This window comes from Ailuropoda melanoleuca, chromosome 6 (genome assembly GCF_002007445.2).
Source record: "Ailuropoda melanoleuca isolate Jingjing chromosome 6, ASM200744v2, whole genome shotgun sequence".
Classification (NCBI taxonomy): domain Eukaryota; kingdom Metazoa; phylum Chordata; class Mammalia; order Carnivora; family Ursidae; genus Ailuropoda; species Ailuropoda melanoleuca.
In genome coordinates this window covers 26,840,890-26,866,112 of record NC_048223.1, presented here as the reverse complement: position 1 = coordinate 26,866,112, position 25,223 = coordinate 26,840,890, and the positions used below count along the sequence as shown (strand labels likewise).

The 25,223-nt window shown below is 43.8% G+C and overlaps 1 protein-coding gene across 3 annotated transcripts in view; it reads right to left on the bottom strand.

The window, feature by feature from the left end:
- The window catches only part of RARB (retinoic acid receptor beta), a 729,907-nt gene that overhangs the window by 83,616 nt on the left and 621,068 nt on the right, over positions 1-25,223 (bottom strand). For all 3 annotated transcript variants that reach the window (XM_034662078.1, XM_002926444.4, XM_019807169.2), the window contains one exon: positions 12,447-12,588. In XM_034662078.1, coding sequence (XP_034517969.1) covers positions 12,447-12,588 — 142 coding nt within the window. The remainder of the gene's footprint in view (positions 1-12,446; positions 12,589-25,223) is intronic.

Genomic DNA, 25,223 nt, shown 5'->3' with positions numbered 1-25,223 from the left:
CTTTGGAAGAGCTGTATCATATGACCAGCTCCTAAGTGGGTCCATTTTGACATGCCAGTGGAATTCCTTAGTGCTATTTTAAAACGGATTTAAACATGTTGCTGAATCAAAACACTGTTTTATAAGCCTGACCAAGCAATGTCATAAAACACCCTGCCCCAAAAAACAAGAAAAATGGGGGACCTGCATTCTCCAACGTCAAAACAGAACATTTCTGCCCTAAAATTATTCTGCAAATAAAACCATCAGAAATTTTTAAAAGTCAGGTAGGTATTTTCTGTCGGTGAAATGAAGTGCATGGAACGATCAAGTGTGAATTGGGGACGAACACGTTCTTCCTCGTGAGTAAATAGGGTGTTCGCTCTCCTCAGTACCAGGACTAAAAAGATGCCTGTCTCCATTAATCTAGTTCATCGGATAATTGCTCAACTCTTTGTTTTCCAGCTTTAAAGGGAGACGGATGAGAGAAATAACCTAACTGGGAGAGTTAATATTTTTTGATGGCAGAGGGAGAAGAAACGGGTTTAAGTGCTCAATACCACTCCAGGATAGAGCAAATTCAGACCATACTCTATGCACGGATTTATTGAGCAATTTAGGTAGCCACCCTCCAGAGAATTGCTGTCACTGGGAGAAGGTACTTAAAGGGCCATGTTCATCGCCCCGGAACACAGGGACTGCGGGGAAATTTCGGGTTGCTATTTTCACGGAGACATTTGTTTCCAAACAAAGGGCTTTCTGCCAGCTATTTTAGAAGCACTTGCATATTTATTCAGGCAACTCTGGGCTGGGGATTGTCTTTGGGCACTGAGGTTTTATCAATGTCTATTTAAAGCAGAATGAAAAATAGCTCAAGATGGAAACATAGAATATTTCCAGCCCAGAATGTGAGATGCTGCCTTTTCTTACAGGGCTGGTATCTGGTTTCTCCCCCTCTCCCTCTCTGAAATTGCCACCTGTCTCACAGTCTCTGGCGTGTCCTCGTTTAATTGCTGCTGTTTTGTTTTCAGTGGCACATACAATAATAGTGCGCCTTAACAAATTATAGATTTGATGAAATATGGCGTGTGTGTGTGTACGGTTCTCAGAGAGAGCAAATCTTCCCTGTCAGGACTTATTTACAAGCTCCATCTGGTTACGTCCACCACGGACCCAGACAACCGGTGAGACTTCTTGTTACGCAAGGGATTATGTGTTAGAATTCGTATGGTGCAAGTTTAGGGAAGGACGCAAAAGGGAAAAGGGAAAAACAGGCTCATAGTGTCAGTGGGACCAGATTTAAATCTCTAACTCTTGGAAAGATAGGACAGAAGTTCCTGATTCAGAATTTCTACTCCTCAATTGCTCTTTACTTCCAGTTCATTCCAGAAATATCTATTAGGTACAAGGTACTAGGCTTTCAGTTGAGGATTCAGATAGGAATGAGGCTCTGTGCCTGCTCTCAAGATGCTCACAGTGAGTGCAGAGAACACCGGTGTATGTCTTCTTACTCTCTCACACACACACACACACACACACACACACACACACACACACACACCCCTACCTACCCCCTGGACTCAAAAGCAAGTCTGACTTTCAAAGTCACCCAACAGAGGTGCCACACTGTAACACGTTACACTGTTGAGAGGTGAGGGTGACCCACACCTGCTTCCTGTTATTACAGAAATGGGGATGCACCCTTAGGAGAAAGATGGCTTGAAAGAAGAGTGGGAGGTACAGCTGGGGATGGGCAGCGCACACACACCCCCAGGCTGCCTTCCACGACAGGCATGCCGAGTAGTCAGCGGTAACTAGTGTGGGGGGTGGGGCGCACGTTGTGAAGCATGATAGGAGGTCGGTGTCCTGGGCAGGCCGGGGCAGGCTGAGCCAGCTGTGCAGGGCCCTGTCCGTGCTGATACACTTGGAACGGATTCTGTAAGCGATGAAGGGCCACGAATCCCAGCATGGCAGTATCTGGCTCAGAGATGACACTTTGTGTTCTGGGGGTTAGGCCTGAGCCCCAAAGACAAATGTCCAATTTAAGAGTATCTTTGTTTTGAGTAAGTGGACCACTGCACCACAAGGAGCATTAGCTGTTCTGCAGGGTCCTGAAGGACTACTGGTGAGGCCAGTTTTTGGAGGCCAGAATGGATCATTATCCTAGCAGGAAGAAGACCAGGAGCTAACGCTTAGCTAAGAAACGTCTTTAGTTCCTACCACACTTTAATTCATTTATTCCTTACCACAGCCATACAAGGTAGGTATTATCATCATCTTGGTGCCACAGACAAGGAACTAGAGGCACAGAGATGCTAAGTAACCTGTCTGAGACCACACAGAGCTATGTGAGTGGTGGGCTGGGACCAGAATTCAGACTGTCTCTCAAGTCTGTTCTTCAAGCCACAACACTTACCCTGCTGCTCTTCGGGGAGGGGAGGGGGTAAACAGTGCAACTTGAGGTCTCCTCTGTTCCTCATATTCCCTCCACCAGTTCACCTGATCCTTGAAATCCCACCAGGACAGATCCACCCCTTCACTGACCCTTCGGTGTATCAGGATAGGACTGAAGCTGGAGGATCCAAGGAAAGTGAGACTCAGCTGCCCATCCTCGAGCCGTGCACAGCTCAGGATGGGGGAAGGGCTGAGGGCTACTGGCCAACAACCGAAGCACTACAGGGGGCTCTGGAAGGGGCTGAGGCTGCCCCACAGTCTGTGCCATTCCTGTCAAGATCCCGGAACACCTGACCAGTAACATGTAAACCCCCCTTCCTGATATTTCACGTACAGGCCACTCTACTCTAAGGATTTCTATTTAAATTGATTTGGTTTTGTTTTTTTTTTTTTTTGCTTAAATAAAATTTACACAATTTTATATTACTCTGTAAAGGTAAAAGCAGTATTGTCTGACATAAATAGGAGTTAAGAGTAAAAAATAAACAGGGTTTTCAGGTTGATTGCCTCAATAAAGTTTTACTGGAACAAAGCCACGCTCTTTCATGATGCTTTCATGCTGCAATGGGAGAGTCAAGTAGGTGGAACACACACTGAAGGGCCTGTGAGGCCTCAACTATGTACTGTCTGGCCATTCAGGAAAGTCTGCACACCTCCGAAATAAGTAAAACTTCGTCCTAACGAGGTATGGCTGCCTGCCCTCTCTCTGTTAAAAAGAGGGAGTAGCAAAGGTTTAAGAGGTATTAATTAAGGATGTACTGGCATCGAACTGAGATTTTCTCATCAGTAATACAAAGATCGAATGGATATGGAAAAGGGACTGACTTTATCACTCTCTAATTTGAAATGATGGCATATGAAGTTTAGGGCTCCCCCAAATTAGGTTTTGTAGGCTGTGTGCAGAATTTACTCTGGGGAAAAACACTGTACTGAACTTGTACATACTGTGAAATTAAATCATACATGATAGAAAATGTGATTTGGGAGCAAAGATGGGTGAAGACACTGAAAGCATTAAGCATTAAGTCCACACCAGAACGGTGTCGTTAGAGAAGCAAAGTGGAGTTGAAAAGCTCCCGGGAACTGGAATGAGGACCCATGGCTTAAAGCCAGCAGTGTGACAGAAGGCAGGGTTCTTAGCCTCTCTGAACATCAGGACCCCCAGGATCCAAATACTATTCCTGTTTCACCTGCCGAGGGGATGACCCAACATATTGGGAGACTCTGCCGCTAGGAATGTACTCTGGGACCACCGACTGCCACATTATCACCTGTGTCCCTCCTGCCATGCAGCTGACTGCACAAGCAGTGCTGGGGAACAGGCCAGGGGTAAGATCTGGTGGAGAGAAGGGAGATGAGGGACTAGGGAAGGTGGGCCACAGAGTCCTTGAGAAAGGGTGGGGAGAGATGGAATGTACCCTAGGGGCAAACAAAGGAGGAAGCAGGGAGTGAAAGAGACTTTGCTTCCTTGGTGATCCCTTGCCAAGCAGACGCTGCCCGGGACATCCCGATGGCCTCACCTTGAGCTGACTGAGGCGGGGAGGGGCCCAGGCGTCCTTTCTAACACCCCAGTTCGGTTTTCCCCGTGGAGTTGGGTTCCACGATACCAGGATCCCACCCCATTCTCTGATTACACATGTTCCAGCATCTCCGGGCAAATGAGCCATCTGCCTCCCAGTTTACAGTAGCCGAGGAAGGCGGATATTTATTTTAGAAACTATGCCTGCAAGCTTTATTTTTAATGCTGTGACATAATATTTGGGGCTGTATATCTACACCATGGTGTTATAAACAATTCAAAATGATGAGAGCCTCTGCCCTTCGCTTTTCTCCTGGAGGAGAAGCCGGGCTATGTAGTTATTAAAAGCAGCTGTGGCAGCAGCAAGCGGAGCACAGAATGGAGCCTGTGTCACCACCGGAGGAAGAATCTCCCTGGGAAAACAGCAATCATTATTTAGCACCTACTGTGTGCCAGGCAGGATGCTAAATGCATCACCTTCCTAGGGTGCGACACAGGAAACCATCTAGCAAGGTGGCCCCGCCTTGTAGGTTAGCTCCCTGCACTTGAAACAAAATGACACCTCTTGCCCAGGATGAGGCAGCCAGAGGGCAAGGTCGGACTCGAACCCAGCTCAGGCTCCCTTCACAGCCTTTGCTCCTCTGCTCTGCTCTGTCCTATTGTGTCACGGAAATTTCTCCTTTTGCTGAGGTGAGAATGTGCTGAGCGTCCCTTTTCCAGGAGCCAGGCTGCAGGGAGAAATGTGTTAGTAAAGCTGAAGGAATTTTAATACTTCCTTTGCAGTCTGAGTGTTAATGGGCCTGAAGTCCCACAGTGGCGCTGACGTCACCGGGCTGCCAGTGCCCAAACGGAATTGGGTTTTTTTAATCTCCTGAACAGATGCAGGAAAACAGTAACATTTGGCAAGTGGAAAGGGACAGCAGATTTTTACTTTCCAGCTTCCGCGATGTTTTTAGATACAAAAATACAAAGTTTCCAGCCTTTCATTTACTTTTGGGGGGCTCTGTGGGGATTTGCGTGTGGTGGGGTAAAGAGGAGAGGGGCGGGGTTAATGCTGCCTCTCGGTGGAGCAGGACGAAATGCTCACACTCAACTTTGGGAACGCAGTAACAGGCTAGGACGTAACATGGGAACAAATGAAGAAATAAACTAAAATTAGAAAGACATTAAGTGCTCTGATGATGATTTTTATGTAATTTCCCAAGTACACAGGACAACCTACAATATGAATTTCCACGTTCTAAAGCCAGTAAAATCTAGCCATAGAACCAATGAGCACATCGATATAATTTGTGCCTCAACAGAAGTGATTTTAACTGAGGTTAAGTGCCTTTAATCCAAAAGGTTCATTTTAATGTAAGTTTAACAGTAAAGGGGAAGTGAAACACAGAACAACGGAAAGGTATTGTGGAGGTATCAAAGTGTCCACGCAAAGCACGTTTATTCTATCCAATCGACCCACAGGGACATTCATGTCCAAAGGATAAATCAGAATTTAGAGACTTTATAAAAAGCTGTTTTTAAGCTCAATATGCCCCAAATGAGAAGATGTCAACGAGCACTCAGGGATTCCTAAATTCAGAGATTATTCAACTGCTTTATTCTACAAATATAATTATGCAACTGTCACGGGGAAAAAATTGCTGTGAAATTAACGCTGAACAGCATTCTCAAGCAAAATCAAAGACATGTTTTGCCCACCACTCAAAAGCATGGTCCACACAAACGTAAGCTCAAAGGCAATATGAAGAGGTTCTTTTGTGAATTAGTGGCCCGTGGTTTCCATAAAGAAAAGAAATAGAATGGGGGTGGCAGGCACAGTAAACTCTGCAATGTTTCTGTTACAGATATGGGGCCAGGGCATCCCATGGTTCCCAGGGGGAACCTCATCAAACGTTAGAAGCATCCAGAGCCCACCACTTCCCCTTTATCATGGCACACGAGTCTTGATTCTGGACGACTTTGTATTTTTCATTTTCCTATTGGCTTCCTGACCCCAATGTCTAGCTCATCCTTGGAGCACCCTTTTTGTCAGTGAGTGACCCAATGGCCTAGAACTGGCCAAGTGAGCCCCAAATACTGCCACTTGTCCATGTTAGCCTCTCCACCTGTTTGGGCTTTTGCCATGCACAGTTACACAAGATGCCTGCTCAGCTCAGCCATTTTCGACAGCAAATCCACCAGAAGATCTAATGTCCTCTAGGGGAGAGAAACTGGCAAGAGGAAGCAGATTGGAGAAACACTGTTGTCTAAACAGGACTAAAAGCATCAGTTCTCACATCATGCCCAGGCTGTCAGTCAGTACGAAAGTTCCTCTTGCTCGGGTAGAAAAAGAAAGCCCAGAGAAGCTGCATAACTTGTCCTGGGCCCACCGCAGGTAAGTGAAGGGCCGAGGGATGAACACAGGCATGCATACTCAGAACTCTTTTGTGCCTGACACCTTTTCAGAAAGGAAAGCTCGGGACACGTCAGATTCGGTTTGGCTTTCAAAACAGCCACACTGAGGGGCACCTGGCTGGCTCAGCCAGTAAAGCATTTGACTCTTAATCTCAGGATCACGAGTTCAAGCCCCTTGTTGGCGGTAGAGCCCACTTAAAATTTAAATAAATAAACAAACAGTTACATTTAACCACTTGACCAATCTCACCTCACTGAGCTAAGCTCAGGGCTACAAGACGAGGAAGATATGATGCTTGCCTTGCCTTTTAGGAGGTTATCATCAAGCCAGGGAGCCTCACCAGGGTGTGAAGAATCACACTGTAATAAGTAGGCTGGTCGTGGAGGTATATTCAAAGCACTCTAGGGACATGGGGAAGAATGAATGACATGGAGTGTGGTGTAGGGTTCAGGGAGGTTTCCCAGAGAAAATGACATTTCTGCCAGCTCCTGGGGCTCATCTGAAGGAGAAGGCAGTAGACAGTTCATACCAGGGTACAGCCTTCAGAGAAACATGGAGCTGGGAGGCTTGTGGGTCAGCAGGGCCCAGTGTGGCTGAAAGCTGAGGCGTCTACTGGTAGGAGAGGAGCAGATGATGGTGGGAGAGAAGCCGAACATGAGATCACAGAGCAGCCATAAGTGGCATACGTGACCACTGGGTGCGCCACCTAAAGCAAAGTATGGCCTTTGGACCAAACCCGGCCCTCTGCTTGTTTTTGTAAATAAAGTTTTATCAGAACACCACCAATCTTCATGTACTTTCTATGGTTCCTTCTGGGATATAGTGACAGACACAGAGCTCACACGGCCCACAAAGCCAAAAAATATTTTCTTTTTGACCCTTTTAAGAAAATGTGCTGATCCCTGGCTTAAGGATTTGAACTATTCATTTGGATTTCTGTAACTGACCCAAATGCACATGGTCAGGCTTTCTGTACTCCTACGGTCTCTATGTGGCATCGTCTTAAAACTTCTCCTTCCCCATCATGGACAATTAGTGGTTTATCTGTCTCATAAGCTTGTCCAGACATCTCTTTCACAATCCCAAATTTTATGTCTTCCTTTATTCTCTTTTTTATTTCTTCCTTTAGGGCCACATACTTTCCTCTGCTGACATCGTTTTGAGCCTCCCACCCCACCAGCAGAAGCTCATCACTCAACTTTGAGTCACTTTGCTTCCTTTGCCTCCTCCCCAAGTTCTTCATAAATTTTTGTACCACTTTTAGAAGGCTGCTGAAAATCGATTTTTTTCACTTGCTGCTACCGCTTTCAACTCCCGTGCTTTGACAAATAGCTATTCCTCTACAAAAAGGTTCCCCTAGTTTTACAAAGCCCTTGGAAAATACAAGGTATACCCACCAGCATTTATAGAACAGAAATGGGAAGAAATAAGCACGCTTTTCCGATCTGCCACACTAAAGGATTTCTTTTACTAGGAAATCCCCTTATACATTGAAAACCAAATCTGAGCCATACAAATTAAATTTGCACATGATTTTCTAGGGGGTACATCTCTGATATGCAACAAGGAGTGTGATTATTGTTTAATTAACCACTAGCAATAGCACCAAAAAGGGAAGTCAGTGTTTTAAAAGCTGCTCTTTGTGGCAGGTAGTAAATATTACTACAGGGATCCAAATCCCAGCACTGCCCCTTACTAATTGTGTTATCCTAAATTAATTAACCTCTCTGCACCTAAGCTTCCACATCTGCCCAAAACAGGGGAAGGAAGGGATTATAACTAATCTATCTCACAGGGTTGTTGTTAGGTTCGAATGGGACAAAGTATTAAAAATGGTTAAGCAGCGCCTGACCTACAGAAAACACCTAGCCTGTGTTACTTATTACTATATAGGATTCTTAGGTTTCTTTCTTTCCTTCAACAGCACAAAGAATAAGAGCAACAGCACCATGGGACCTGACAGGTCTTCCTAAGCATGGAGTCAGTTTTTACCTTCTGTCTTTCCAATTCCCTACTTAGAGATGCTTTCCACCCACACTCCTGGCCACCTGGTTTGGGTGGGGTCAACCTCAATGCCGGGCTCCAGGGATGAACACCTGATCCAGACCTAGCCAATCACAGTGGTCTACCCCTCCACCTCCACAGTGGTCCACCCCTCCACCCCTCCCACCCCCACCCCCAAGGTGAGAGAGTTATACGGGGGGCACGTGACCCAAGTGAGGCCAATGAGAACCAGGTCCCGGGCACTGATGGCATGATGGGGACGTAAGCCTCTCTTTCTGTCAGGTAGACTATGGGCCACAGCTGTTGGTGGCATCTTTAGTAGCCATTTATAAAATCTTCCCAGAAACAAAACCAACACAGTAAAAAGCTGTGGGAGGCAAAGGGGAGCTCTTCCCTGAACAGGAACGCAAACCCTCAGATGCATATGGGTTTCTCTGGACTGTCCAGTTACCTGTGCCGATGTTTTAAGCTTATGCCAAGTTTGAGCTGAGTTTTCGGTCACTTGCATCCTAAAAGTTCTGACACACGCTAATGAGTCCTCATGACCTACAGCAAGAAGTGAATGCAAATCTTCCTAATCTTGGTACTGCCGAGAAAGTATGGCAAAGAGAGGGAAGACCTGAACTGCAATCTTGGTTCTGCCTTTAGCCAGTTGGGGATTGCTGGGAAGACTGTTTCATCTTTCTGGGTCCCAGTGTGCTTGTATGTCAAGTGAGAGAGGTGAGTGAAAATCAATCTCTAAGATCCTTTTTCAGTTCTAACATTCTATGAGTCTCTATTATGCTTGGATTCGTTTCAGTTGCGAATACTGTGGTATAATTGATTACTGATTCTTGTATTTTCCTGCTTCTTTCTGTTTCAACTTTAAAAATATCCTATTAGACCCTCAGTCTCTATACTCCAAGTGTTTATGCCTTTCCCTTCAATTTCCTTCTAAGGAAAATATATTTATTTTTGTATACTTGGGCATAATGATCCCATTTTCTTCTCATTTCTATATTTTTAAATCTAATTAAGGTGATAAGTTCCTTGAGGGTTGAAACTAGAGTTTTCCTGTGGGTGTAAACATTATTATTATTTTTTTTAATTGGCAACCAAGCTGCCAGTTTTTACAGAGCAGCAGGATATGGGTTTTAAGTAATGTAAGCAGGAAATGGGTCTCCAGCCCACACAAAATAAATGCAAAAGTACTGATTTACCCTGAGTCCACATCTGGCTTACTCATTTATAATTTCAGCCTAGCCTAAAATTCTCCCACAGAACTGCAATGTGACAGCCATGTCTACAGAACGTCAGACCAAAAATGGAGTGTCAAGGGATCATCCTGTGAGTCTCACTTACACATATTAAAAATCTGACTATTTCAGGGCAATGTCATGCTTTTCTCTTCAATAGTAGGGTTGGAGGGCCTGAGCTAAGTGAATATTAGCTCTGTATCTTCACGTTTGTTGATTTTAAGTAATCCAATAGCGCTGAAGTTTGGAGGGATCAAAGAGAACTGGCTGAAATGTGGTCAACTGACCCATTATCCACATACAGAACTTTCTGGAGGAAAAGAACCCTCCCAGGAGGGATGGCAGGATGCCTCCCTGTCTCATGACCCAGTCCATTCCTGTTCATCAGGACCTTAAGTACGAACAAACCCCCAACCTCAGCTGCTTTAATGGGCACAAGCTCTTGGCAAATAAAACAAAACTGGCTGGAGACAGAGGTTTTAGGGTCAGTTGGTTTAGCAATTCAATAATGCCCTTCAGGGCCCTATTTCTGTCTGTCCACTCTTCCAACCATAGTACCTGCTTTGTGCTAGAGGTGACTTCCCCTGGAGTTGGAGGATAGCTACTAGGGGCACTTGGGGCTACTTGCTTTCTTGCTCACATGTATCAGGAATTGTCCCAATATTCTAAGCACGGGTCTTTGTCCTCTTTCGGTAATTTCATTAGGATAAAATTTCAGATTTGTTCAGAAGGTACAAGAATAGTACAAAGAACCCCTGTACGCCCTTCATCTAATTCACAGTTCTTAATATACAATAGCATACAACAGTATATTACAGTGCTATAATCTACAGTCCATATTCAGATTTCACTCCCTGTCCCAATAATGTCCTTTCTAGCTATTTTCTCCTCTGACCCGGGACCCACTCTGGATTATGCATTGCATGTAACTGGCATGCCTCTTTTAATCTGGAACAATCTTTCAGACTGTCTTTGCCATTCATAGTCTTGGCATTTTTGAAGGGCATTAGCGTGTGTGTGTGTTTTTTTAATTGGGTTATTTGCTTTCTTATTATTGAGTTTTCAGAGATTTGTATATTCTAGATACAAGTCCTAAATCAGATGTGCAATTTGTAAGTACTTTCTCCTAGTGTGTGCCTTGTGTTTTCATTCATTTCACAGTAACTGTTGGAGAGCAGACATTTCTTATTTTGATGAAATCTAATTTATCTTTTTTTTCTTTTGTGGCTCCTGAGCACGAGTTTGGAATTCATGCTCATTGGACTTGGCCTAGGTTACAAATTAACACCATGAACCAGGAGCAGAATATGACAGGCTGGGACACAGCATAGGATGCTGGGCTTGAGTCAGAAGAATTGTTCCTAATCTCGCTATTCTTCCCCCAGTATAGAAACCCAAGAGGTAGAAAAGCATATTAAACCCTGGGTACGTTCAGGAAAGGTGAAGGATGGAATGGATGCTGGGCAACATCCCCTAGAGGCTGCTCCAGGCAAAAGCCAGTCGCCCAGCTGAGCACCCTCAGAGCAGTGTTGCTTGGTTGTGGGGCCTTTCCCTCCTCGGTCTCCCCACCGCCCAATGGGCACATTTCCCAGTTCTAAAATCCAAGAGCCCTTGTCCTATAACACATGTCTTTGAATCAGCATGTAAGATTGTGGCTGAAGTACCTGGCTTTTTTTTTTTTTTTTTAAAGAGAGAGGGAGAGAGAGAACATGCACAAGCCAGGGTAGGATGGGCAGAGGAAGAGGAGGAAGAGGGAGAAAGACTCTTAAGCAGACTCCCCGCTGAAAGCAGAGGCTGACGCAGGGCTCCATCGCACGACCCTGAGATCATGATCTGAGCCGAAATCGAGAGTCAGTTGCTTAACCAACTGAGCCATCCAGGTGCCCCGGTACCTGGCTTTTTGTCGCATATCTTAGAGGGCAGGGGCCACGTCTCAGGCATTTCCAGCGTCCCCTCACACCACGAGCCTAATGCCTCATTCACAGTCTGCCTTCACCAAATCCCCAAGTCACGATCTGAATGAAGAAGGAGCGATCACAGTAATTGCTTCACCCGGCATACAACCCTACGTCTTCCTTAAGCCTGCCTGAACCAAACCATTTCCCTGTCACTTTCTTGTCCCCTCCATGTGAAAGCACCAAAGAGAGAAATGTAAGTAATAAAATGTTTTGTAGAGTACATATTGTCTGTATTAAATGATGTATATTTCAAGTCCCCATTATCAGATGTTTATGGACCGCTAACTTTTAATTTACTAAAACGTTCTCTTTTGCATTAAAAAAATGTATAATTATTTGGGGGGGGGTGGCTGGAAGAAAAAAAAAAAGCTAAATCAAGTTTGGAAAAATGCCAGCGCACCAAGTTTCTAAATATTTCTTCCACAGCAGAAGTTTTATGCCCCCTTCCCTCGGAAAAAAAAAAGGGGGGGGGCTGATTATTACTACTGTTAATATTCATGCCGCTCGTCTCATTTTGTTCTCACGGACAGAGGCAAAACTTTTTGTTCCCACTGTCAGGATGGGGGAAATGGAGTCTCTAAGTGGCTGTGTGATATGCCTGAGTTACTAGTGGCTCTGAAACCCACAGGGAGTTAGTACCGCTCTGGAACACAAATCCGCCACCCACAACACAAAGCTCCTGCCTGTTCCCCAAATGCCACTCAAGTTTTATCTGAAAATCCCTACAGTTCTTCTGTTTTCCTACCACCTCTGTTTACACCGAGCCTTGGCAATCTATCCCGAGTGTCGGGTCTGAGTTCCACGTACCATGTCCTGCACGACTCGATTTTGGAAGCTGAGCAAATCATATTTATAGATAAGACAAAGATAGAAACGAAGTTTTTGGAGACTCCACTTACATTCTTTGGACATTCCCACTTCAAAGCACTTCTGAAGCCGACAGTACTGGCATCGATTCCTGGTTACTTTATTAATAACACAGTTCTTATCTCGGTGACAAGTGTAAATCATGTTCTTCTGAATACTTCTGCGGAAAAAGCCCTGCAAGCAAGTGAGAAGATGAGAAGACTAAGTAAAACCACCAAGTTTCATGAGAAATCAAAGCCAGCCTTATCAATGCATTGATTGCTTGGTCTGAGTAATATGTGATGGCAGCAGAAAAGTTAACTTATTTGAGTCTTAAAATCCTTGTGAAATATTAATAGTCAGTTTTCCCTTTGTTTCAAGTCAGAAAACCCCTTTTAATCAAAACTAGACATGACCGTTATGATCTTGCTGAAGGAAAATGAATACCAAGCTAATTCACTTGGAAAACACATGCAGGGCTGGGTTCTCTCCAAACAGGCTTAACTTCATAAGCAGCTCCCTTGCTGGCCAGAAAAATTTCAGGTGAGCCCACTATCAAGAAACCCAACATAATAGGCATCCCACGTGCAAAAGAAATGGTAAGATTCAGGGAAGAATGAGGTCTTCTCAAGAAAGTCTTTTCTACTTTTTTCCCACATATTTAGCTCATTACAGTATTTAAAATATGATTTAAGTTACACAGTGCGTAGAAAAATATTATCCAATATTGGAAACAAGGCATAAAAAGGCCTGCCCATTTAATGCCCCATTAGAGCGGTGCCGTCCAAAATGGTAGCCACTAATGACATAGAGCTGTTTAAATGAAAATAAAAATGAAATAAAATTTAAAATCCAGTTCCTCAGTTGCACTAGCCACATTTTAAACGCTCAAGAGCCACATATAGCTCGTGACTACCACACTGGACAGCACATGTATAGGAGATTTTCATCATGGCAGAAAGTTCTGTGGGGCGGCACCGTTCTGCAGCATTGACTTTTTGACAAGCTTACCTAAGAGTCATCTGACACTCTTGGGAAATGTAACTTTGTTTGACTTACTATTTACGATTGATTGGACACAGGCTCTGTAAAGACTGTAGAAGGCTGGTAAATTACAAATCTATTTGTTAAGGATAGGTGCAAAGATTTCTGTCTGGCTGAAATATAACCAAAGAGTATTGTTTTATTGCCTTGTAGGACATTAACCAGTTCTGTACCTAACTCTGCAGTCTGATTTCAGCATTCTTTCTTCCTTTCACCGTTATCTATCAATCTACCTAACCACCTAGATATTTTGCTCAAATCCCCCAGTGAACCAGCTTTGCCATCCTACCATTTCTCTCATTCTTGAGTTCAATAAATCTTCAAGTTACTGAATAACTGAATGAGTTCTTACTTCTCAACTTTTTGAAAATTATATTTTGTCAAAAGCAGCAGTGTATGCCGATTTTTGTGAAACACTGATGAAATAAAGTGGATCGTAGGCTCATGAGCACATGGTGGCCACCTTCTCTTTGTCTTCCTCATTTCTCCCACACAGTTTTGCAGACAATGGATAACCAAGGGCTGCTTATTACTACACAGATGAATGAGCAGTGAGTGAAGGGCGTACCTGCTGTCTTTTCTCTCTCCTAATTGCCCAACAGAAACCTCTATATTGCTAGGGGTCTTAAGAGCAGGGAGCTTTACCTTCTCAACTGTGATGTGACTTTTACCTACATCAGCAACAATTCTCTTGGATGTAAGAAACACACCACCGAATGTGCACATAAGACTCCCCATCTGAGTTCAACTTTCCCTGTAGTACATTAACACTCCAGGCACCAGAACTAAAACCATTTAAAGCTAAAGCACATTAACAAAGAAAGCTCCTGTAACGCACATTGTTTAGGATACTTACGTGGGCACCCCAGGATTTTACTGTCTAAATAAACATATTTTTACTGGCACGGTTCAACTGTAAACGCCTGGAAATCTTGTTTAAGGATGCAACTCCTGTCACATCCCAGACACACACATTTTCCAAGAAAACACAGTTTATTTTGGTACTTCTGGAGCTACGAATATGCTCCAAATCTAAAATAACAGGTTACCAATACTCCGAACCTCTAACAGAATCTGTGCAGAGTGGTCACCTCAAACATCTCTTTTTATGCAAAAAATATACCTACACTCAATTTACAGAGACTGCACTGCTCTCCTGCCAAGAAACACTGACCGAATGGAAGATCCAGTGTTCTCTGCATGTGTGAAGCAAGTGAGGTATGGACAAAGGTGACCTCCTCCATTTATTAAAAACCAAATCCTCAGTCCAGCAGATGCTCAGTGAGTGACCAAGAGGGGGAGAAAAACAATCTCATGATACTCAAATGAAAGAAGAGAGAAGTAAAGAACTTTCTATGTCATTAGGTATCCACTCGGTCCGGTTCAGTAACAATGTCGGCAGAAACTAAATAGGACTTCTTGGTTTTCCGAATCAGGTTTTTGGCTAGATATCAGGAGAAGGTCTAAGTTTCAGTAAATCGTTTCCACCACAGTAGAATACTTGCTGACTAACATATACGCTGGGAGGTATTTTTATACATGGATTGGGTAAACAGAAAAGCCCTCCCAGGCCAAAGAGAGGTTTGCATTCTACAAATCCTCTTCCCAGGAGATGAGAGAGATTATTATTTAAACCTATTCCTCGTAGACCACTGCTTTGAGGACCTAATGTGTACCTGTGTGTGGGAGCCCCACGCCACCTCAATTTTACCTACTTAAATTTTTACTTAGGTTGACTCTTCCTTTTACTTTCAACATTATTTAAAACGGAGGGAGACCTTTAATCTCTGGCTTCATCTGAATACCAGCCCCGAATGTCAATATTAAAAGGCAAATATAACACAAACAAAATGAAAGACAAGCAAAATAATCATCAGATATTATTTCGCTCTCACTGGATACTGGATCTGCTAAGGGCTTAAAACCCCAGACCATGTCACTTCTTGCTGAAATGACAGCGTTAGAGACAGATCAGCACTGACTTGAGACTTTCTCTTTGAGGAATTCAGAGAAAATGTGTCTCTTTACGTGGTTTAGTAGATACAAAGCCACAAATCCGTGCCACCTAAAACTGGAAGCCTCACGCTTTGAGAAACAACACTGCAACCCAAATCTTACCATACATAAAAACGGACTTTAGAAATGCTGAATCCAAAGTGTGATAGTCCTTGAAGCAAGCGGATGGGCAGAGACATATCTAGAGGAGAAAACACTGAGAAGTTGAGCGTGTAAAAGGAAGGATTCGGTCCCATTTGGAGGAACAGTCTGGGGGGTGGGGGGAGGAGGGAGAACAGAGTCAGGAGGCAGGAAAGGAAGAGCCGTGGAAAGGAAGTCCAGGGGCCTCCTCATGACCACTGTGTGGCCTTGGGCAAGTCAGCCGAAGGAGGTGAAGTTCCCTCATCTCCTCAGTGAGGAGCTGGGTGGCTGATTTCCAAGATCCTTTCCAGTTGTACATTCCCGGACTCCAAGTGTGTCATCACACCAGAGAGTGTCATGGTGGGATGCCTTCAAAGTGAGGATGACAGAGTTTCTGTGAGCAAAGAAAATGGCCAAGGAAGAGGGGGTGTCTGAAGACTAAGGAAGAACAGGTCCTCCACCGTACAGGTGAAAACTGCAATTTGCAGGGGACTAGTCTAGGGTTACCGACACCACAACTTTATTCCTTTGGAAGAGGGGCAAAGGGAAAGGAAAAGAGAGAATCTTAGGCAGACTCCATGCTCAGTGCAAGCAGGACACAGGGCTCAATCTCACAACCCCCAGATCATGACCTGAGCGGCAATCAAGAGCTGGACACGTAACTGACTGAGCCTCCTAGGCGCCCCTACAATTTTATTCTCCCTTTCCTGAAACATCCTTTTCCCAGCAAACCCAGAAAAATTCTGTCTTCAAGATGTCTGTCACCTCATCCAGGAAGTCTTCTCTGACTGATCTAAGCACACATAAATTCTTCCTCTTCTAGGTAACCTTGGTATTTTGCTTATCTTTCTACATTACTCCAATTCAAGTATAATATTTAAAATATTAAACAATAGTATTGTTCACTTCAGAGGATACATGGGCAACATGGCAGAATGCCAGCCTGTGGCCAGCAGTCACAGCCTCAGGGCGCCAAATGGGTATCACAAATTTCTACAACTGGGTGTCATAGTACCACTACCAAGTGTGACTTCTTCCTTGCTGATGCCCTGACAGAGGAGAAGCAGGGACCTGGAGGCCGGCTTCCCCAGAACTAAAGTGGGCAGGCTGTTGGGCTCCCACATCACCTCGTAGCAGTGTTTAACGTGTGGAACCAAGACAGTGGACTTGGCGGGGGGCGGGGGGGGAAGATTGGAGGTCTGGTTATTCAACAGATGGTAGCAAAGTATTTCAATATTTCAACACCTAATAAAACTGTATTGGTGCATATTAGCTGAATATCCCCAGTACTGGGACAGGGAATTAACATGGTAGATAGCTAATAAATAGCTGTTAAATGAAAGAATGAATGATGACGCCCTCAGCTCTAACCAAAGACAGAGTGAGAGGCCTGGATGTATTATACCTTAATTCCATAAAATATTCCTCCACAGTAATGCATTCCCTGAGGATGATAGTCTTTGTACTTAAGAAAGTGAGCTGCCAGATTTCTCAGAAGTTAGTAGAAGATTAACTGGTTTGAGATGTAATCAGCTCAGACAGTCAAGACTTCTGTTGGTTAACCATGTTGGTTAGTTATGATTTCTGTTGTTGATCATAACTTCTCTTGGTTAATCTCGATTTCTCTAATTATGACTTTTGTTGGTTAATCAGGATTCCTGTGGTTTGTGAGAAACACAATTAACACTCTAGCTACTTAACTCGAGAAGAGAGATCTACACCACAAACAGAGTCCAGTGTTTTCTGACCACAGATTTTCCAAACTTTCTTATCTCGTACTCTTTTGTTCTTCCTGTCAAGGAACTGGGATCCAAGCAAAAGAAAAGAAGAAAATACTTCTATGGTGGTGAAGGCGACATGTGCATCAGAATGATTTGCTGCAAGCCTTAGCAATAATCCCTGCATTCCCACTGCCTACTCAGATTACTTCTGTCTCCCGTTGGGGATATGACGTACCATTGTCCTACCTAATCCTCTCACCTATAGTGCAGACACACTCCTAAAACAAAATCAAAGGTAACCAACCCTTTTAAATCTGAATATTCTCCTGTCCCTAAATATCTAAAATTCATAATTACCTTGAAAGACTAGTCATATGTCCCAAATCTATCAAGGACATAGAGAAAAGTGGCTCATTGCCCTCCCTGCTTGATGTTTTGATGTGAGGGTCACTTCAGCCACTTTCTCTCCTCTAATACTCTCAAATCATGCTCTAATTCTGATAATTTTTTCATTTTTTTCTTCCATGGACCATGTTTCAACTTCTGGTTTTCAGATGTCATCTCACATAATATTCCCCACCTCTCCCAAACAGAGTGCTTTTTGTTGGTTTAGATACTAGCCTTGCGATTACGAACTGGACGTCAGCTCAAGTACCTGTGCATTTGAACTCTGACTCTGCTTACTATCTGTGGGACATTGAGTTACACTAAGGCCCGTTTCCTCATTCGGAATAAGGAAAGTACCTACACTTCATGGGATTACCTAGTGTATCCAATTAAGGGACACACATACAGTGTGAAGGCAATGCCCAGCACACAGCGAGTGCCCAGTGAATGGTAGCTTTTGTTATTGATGAAACCTCCTCTTTCCAAAGCTTTCTTCTGGAAAACATCCAATACATATTTGGTATTTAAAATAAAGACTCCAGAATAGGAAAGAACACTGTTCTGAATCTCTGAACAACACAGACTATTGTGGGTAGACAACCTCATGATTCCAAAGGCCATCTCTATATATACTCATTCCCATACTGATTCATTCATCCAATGCCAATTAACTGGAGTGGATGTGGTGGGTTCTCCTGGGTCGCACAAAGATACAGAAAGTATGGTTCCTGCTCTTTCTCAACTTACCAGGAACATCAAATCAAGCAAACACTGTAGCAGATGTCGCCGTGAAGTGTGAAAAGAACTTTTAATGGAAGCAGAAAGTGAAAAAGGGCCCAGTGCCTGGCACGTAGTAGGCACACTTAAAGTATTTACTCAGTAAAGGCCATAGGAATTCAAAGGAGTTAGAAGGCAGTCAGTGCTTCATTCCAGCTCTAATGAAGGGGTAGGATTCCAACGGCAAGCTTTCCCTCAAGGAACAGCTCAGCTTTGCCAAGATCTCAGGTGAGGACATACAGGGAAGGAGCCATGGTCCAGGCTGGCAGAGATGGAAATGATGGGTGTGTGTGTGCAAGACACAGATGAAAGATCAGGTTGACAATCGGACCAGGTGGGATCTTGACAGCCATGTCGGGCATTTATTGGGGACGTACTCACTCTCCCGTGCAGGAGAAGGCTAGGGTCAGAATGATCATCTCCCCAAGATTGTTCAGGGGGCTGTAAATCACTGACTTCCTCATGCATCAATTTAACACATACTAAAGTAGATAGTGAGCTCTGGGTATGAATACAAATACCTATACCCCTGAACCTGCCCTTAGGTCTGGTCAGGAATGTAGCCCAAGAATCCCTGATTTCTGAAATAACAGGGCAATCTGCTGACTCATATTTAATCGTAAAGTTACTTGTGAGAATTCACAGTGCAGTGTTTTGAATGGAGGTAGCTTTTTAGGCTTAGAGCCGTTTATATCAGGTTCAACATGTCTGAAATATGTCGTGATAGTTTGAAGAAAGGCGCTAAGTAGAAACTTACTTCTTGGGGCACCTGGGTGGCTCAGCTGGTTGGGTGTCTGCCTTCGGCTCAGGTCATGATCTCAGGGTCCCAGGATCGAGCCCAGCGTCAGGCTCCCTGCTCAGTGGGGAGTCTGCTTCTCACCCTTCCTCTCCCTCTGCCCCTCTCGCCCTGCTGGTGTTCTCGCTCTCTCTGTCTCAAATAAATAAATCGTATCTTAAAAAAAAAAAACAACCCTTATTTCTTTTATTAAAAACAAAAACAAACCCGGCAACTTGGCACTGTATCAGTCATGAAAAGCACTGGATCAGGAGAAATTCACCCAAAAAGTCACGTGGGAAGCACATCTGTTTGCACTGGGCTTTTGCAGAGTTAATTTCTATCCCATGCAAAGTTCAAAAGGGTAATTTCTCCTTCTACAGTGAAAGAAGAGAGAGACAGTGAGGAGTGTTATTTTGTCATCCTCCCTCGATAATGAAAGGGAAAATATGTCAACCCCACTTCAATCAGAAAGTAATCAGGTGGCTGCCCCAGGTAGTCACTGGCCCCCACCACCAGGTCTGGGTCCCAGTGAAGTGCAGCCCCAGGCCAGCACAGAGCTGCAATTCCCATTTCCAGCCAGAAGCAAAGATGCTGCCAGTGGGAGGTGAGTATGGAATAATCCCATCACGGCTACTTTGGGAAACACGGTTTTCAGACCAGGAAACACGTTGCCTTAAACAAACAAAAAACACCCTCCGGAGTGAGTGGAAGTCTATGCGTGACAATGTCTGAAAAGTTATTAATAGCAAGATTTGTGGGGGAGAAAGAGAAAAGTGAAGACCTTTTCACCCCACTGAAAGACAATGGGTGAGAGGGAGGGAGAAAGTAGAAAAACAGCCTACTATTTTGATGACAAACGTTTCCTCCTGAGCAGGGAGGGTGGGCATGAACGTAACTCAAAGGACACTAAGCAAGTCAGGGAGGGGGCCGCACTCGGAGCCACAAGAAGGAAAACAACCTAAGATTCATATTCCAAACAAGAAAGTTGAGTTGTCCCAAGGGGTAGAGGCTTAGAGTTGTTTATTTTTTTTGTTTTAAAAAAAAAAAATTCCTGACAGGACAAGGTCCCACTGTTGGGAATTTAGTGGAGATGAATGAATGACAATAGTGAAGCCTGAGTGCTTTGCTGTTTAGGAGCCATGGCTTCTAGAAGGTCCATCATTCGACGGTTCCTCTTGCCTGCTAACTGGGAAAGTGTCCCCTGCCCCTTTGCTTAGAATCTAACCATATGTATCAGGCATGTCTCCTTCCAAGTCCCTTGGACCAGAAGCTTCTTTGGCACGTTTACTCTTCCCTAGGTTAGCAAGGCAAGCCTTTATTTTGGGAGAGGTCTAGAAAGATGGTACTAAAAAGGCAATGACGACAGATTTGGCAAAAGCATCACCTCTGTGGGAACCAGTCATTCTGGAAGAGGGTGATGATGGCATTGTCCTGGACTTTGTCAGGTGAACCCCTGAGAGTGCAACCCCTGAAGACCCAGAGGCCAATGCTCTCAATCCGTTTAATCCCCAATTAATTAAAACTCCTCGGGAAGGAATACCAATGAATAGGCAGTTCTTAACTGAGAACCCGAACTCACAACATCAGAAAATCACGGTCTAAACTTCCAAAGTTTTCAGTGTCCCAAGAAGGACACCGAGCCACACATTCAGTTCACAATGTTCTTTATTTTAGAAGAACATGACCCAGGGAAGAAACGCTCCTATGTAATAGAAACTGGAAACCAACAGTAAGGGGAGATTAATCAGTTGGATAAAATGTCTTTTAATTTCGGTGAAAACATGTCTTTTTAGATTTCAAAAACACAACCTTGGATAAAATAATTTTTTTTAAGTGACCAGCTCTCCTATGGGTCTGATTATTATAATGCCACTCTAATCCACCAAGTCCGGGGGCCAATAATCTCCAAACACAATTCTGGGGGACAGAGTTTCATAAGGCAGGTCCACACTGCTAGTTAAACTGGCTGTTTTCAAAAAGCAAAGGGATCTGTTCTGGGCAGGGCCAGCTTTGCAGGCACATGACCTGGGCACACACAGGGCCTGGTACTCGGAAGGGCCTCGTGCTTGGTTACTGCCCTGCTGTCACAGTCTTGAAATTCTGGAAAACTTTTGAACAAGAGGCCAGCATTTTCACTTTGTATTGGGTCCTGCCAATTCAGTAGCCAGTCCTGGCTCTAGAATCCCATCTGTTCTCTACCTGAAGGTTTCCAACGTGTTACTTTTATGAGGACGTGGACGTTTTGGGTAGTCTCTCTTCTTCTCTGGTTGACCTCAAAGCTAGTTTTGAGACTGTAGATCAGACAGAATCATACAAGACTACCACAGTCACACTTAGCCCAGGATCTCTTTGGGTTGCTTCCGAGCAAGTCCACAACCCCAGGAAGAGCCAGAAAGGGACATCATTTGGGAAGCATTTTATGTTTTAGTATTGGGCTTTATTTCCCACATGGGTAAAGGACTTTGGAGGGGCTGGGAGGACCAGGAAGAACTTTTTCAGAATTGGATACAGAGTCCTCCCAAATAGCATATATATTTAGGTGCAAATTCAGGAGGGTGCCCAGAAGCTCATTCATACACCTCCTAGATGTCTCTGGCCCCCACCTGGGAGCCAAAGAATGAATTAGAAAGAAGGTGAAGAATATGAGGTCAAGCAATTCATCTGTTACCCAAAGCATTTCTGTACAGCAGGTTAAATATTATCAATATGGTATCTTGGGAACCACTGCCCTTCTTCTCAAGAATATGAGTTGAGATATGGTAGGGAGAAAAACCCTAAGACAGGAAAAAAGTCTGAAATGGATGATTTCACTGAGCTCCACATAGCTTTCTTTAAATCTGGTCTTGAGAATTCGCTTTAAACCAGCTAAAGACATCTGTTTTCTAGATTACTTGGGTCAGTTATTTTGTGCCCTTCCACAGTGAAACCCATAGTTACAGATTTATTATCAGGATTACTCTAAATATAACTGGGCAAGAAGCCAATGCATTTTAAGTTTTCTAATTCTCAAATATTTTACTGAAGAAACGCACCAAAATAGCGCCTCAGCTACAGCCCTGGAGTTAGCAGACCCCATGTGCTTCGTGCATTAATTACTAAATCTCATCTGGACTTGGCGGGGGGGGGGGCAGGCAAGCAGAAGGAGACAGAGCCAAAACACGCTCAAATATGCTTAAACCCTTCGCAGAGGAGCATAAAGTTTTAAATCTCTTTTAGAAGTCTGGTATGCAACATTTCACCATCAACAAAGCCAGGTCTTAGCTCTGTCATAACACGCGGGTTGATGACAACATACATCACACCATGGCAACTCTGCGTATCGCATAATTCAAAAGCCTTTCCCAGAACCCAATTATCATCATGCACTTATATTATTTCATAATGCTAAGAAGGACCTAAATTAGAAAAGAAAAAAAAATGTCCACAATTTGTTGCACTTTTTCCAAGGAAATTTAATTTCCAGGGCCATTCTGGCATCTTCTCACTGGAAGCTCTCTCGCTTATGTTATAGGTGGCTACATGCTGACTCTGAACTGAAAGGGAAGAAATCACGGAGGATGTGGGAGCAGAAGGGAAGCTGGTCAGGCATTTACATTTAGGTCTTCGGGAGTCTGACAACTGTAAAATAATGGGAATTTATCAGATGTAGCCCTCTGCTTCTCCTCACCACAGACACTGCTCAGATAGCGCAAAAATCTCACTCACAGTTTACTGAGACAATACTGCTGAAGTTCCAGCTCTCCAAATGCATTCTGTCCTTGTATGGAAAAGCCGGGGTGACTCCAGGCAAAGACCTGACACGCCGTATTAGCCCAAACCCACAGCATCTAAACAATGACATCATCAGCGAAATAGTTTAGAGCCCGCTGGCCCTCAATGTGGGCCCTCTGTGTACTCATACTTAGCCAGGTCCCCCAAACCTACAGTGTTCTCTTTCACCTCTGTACCTTTACACATGCTGTTCCCTATGCCTCAAAATTCCTTTCCCTGCCTTGTTCATGCCTAGCTCAGGCACCTGTGAATCACATAACCATATCAGCACACACTCTGTTGTAACATTCATTGTACAACATCATAACCACCGATTCTTGTGTCTCTTTCTTCCTAAAGCAGGAATCCTTGGAGGGTGGTATGTAATCATCTTTGTGATGGAGCATATGCAACTTTTACAGTTAAAAAGTAACATATTGCAAGTTATTTTGCTTTTTAAATATCATATGGAGATTCAGAGGAAAAGGAAGGGGAGAAAAAAGATGAGCGGAGAATCCTAACTTCAATAAAGACAACCACCACCAAAATTCTTCAAGTATAAGGAAAAGGAAAGAGGAAGTTATATTTTCAATACTGAAACTCCAATATCATAATTCAGACAGCAATTCTTACTTCATGATTTATCCCAACCTCCCTTCTTTCTTCTTCCAAATTAGCAAGAAACTGGCTCAAATTTCACCCATAGCTCCTCTTTCTTGATCTTTAAAATTAAAGTTGCTATATAATGTCAGTGCAGTGCCAGGATTTGAAATTAAATAGGTCCCCAATGTAAAAGGTAAGGTTCTTTTAAACAACATGAACTTGCCTGCAATTAAGCACATTATAGCTTCCACCTCAGCACTGTGCTATATAAAAACCCACTCTGGGAGCTACTGCTGTGTGGAGGACCTTAACTTCTGTACTTTCTGTACCTATTTTATAAGAGAAAATTTGGCAGAACACACACAATTAATTTTTAAGTGTTACTTCTCTGCTTTTCCATTTCATACCTGACTCTGGTTGATAAAAAAGAGGAGTAGTCTTTTGATTACACTGGAGAGAAGGGGAAAAATAGGCCCAGCAATAAAAGAGGTACCTGCCAATTAGTTAGATTGTTCTCCAGTTTTCAATTAAAGGCAGCCTAATGGATGTAGGGGGACCTGTTTTATTTTCCCTAACAGAGCCCTTATTTTTAAACTCTTAGCTTAATTTTCCAAAATTGCTGGCTTTAGACAGAAGAAACATATATCTTAAGTGAAAAGCTCTATGTTCTTCTGCTATTTCCTGTATCAAAATTGTATTTCTCTCCTCAGTGGCTACTTCCCATTTGGCTTCACAGAGCTCTGCTGCCCTGGATGGGTTTGCTAATGGACGGCAGGCCCCGATGTTGTACCCCACTCTGGAAGATGAGCCCCCAGGCCAGGGAGGCTCACGTAGGAGTCCTGGGGGTGCTTCCTCCTACTTTTGCTCTCTTCAGATGATCATCCCTTGGAACTTTACTTGCCCTCCTCAGTTTCTTCAAAAGGACAAGAAAAGAGAACTTAGGAGGGTGTGCTCACGTTGAACTCATCTGAAAGAACTGGCCTCTCTTAAGCATCGGCCTGTGCATGGAATTTGGGGATTATTTTCCGTAGATCAAACAGGAGTAAAAAATTTCCTTGGACATGGTTGGCCTTCTTCCTTGGAACACACATGTTTTCAGGATTGATATTTTTATCCAGAGTTTTCTCAAATGGATAATTAGGAGATGTCCACAGGCAGGTGTAGGAAAAAGAGCTGGGCCTCCATCAATCATGACCAAGCTACATTTAACCCACCAAAAGAAGGGATGATGTTTTGTAAACAGTCTAGCAGTTTTGTTTCTGTGGCACAGCACTGTCCCTAGACCTCGGGGATCTGTGGGGCAATTCCCTTTACTGCCAACAGGAGTTATAGCAGCTGGATAAATCCTTCAGGATTGGACCAAACACCCCTTTTGGGCTGGAAAAGCAGCAATGAATCACATGATCCTGGTAATTTGAGAGTAAACGCATCTATGGGGGGAAGACCTAAGGTATCATATACTAATTCCTATTTGCTTTTAACATCATCTGAAGTTTACTTAGTTAAGACCAAGACGGCTGCAAAAGACACATCAGACCTGAGCGTTACACCTTTGTGAGCATTAGAACGGACCTTGTGAAAACACCAGGCAGTGACACAAAAGTAATGTTTGAATCCTGCCAAGAAAACGGAAA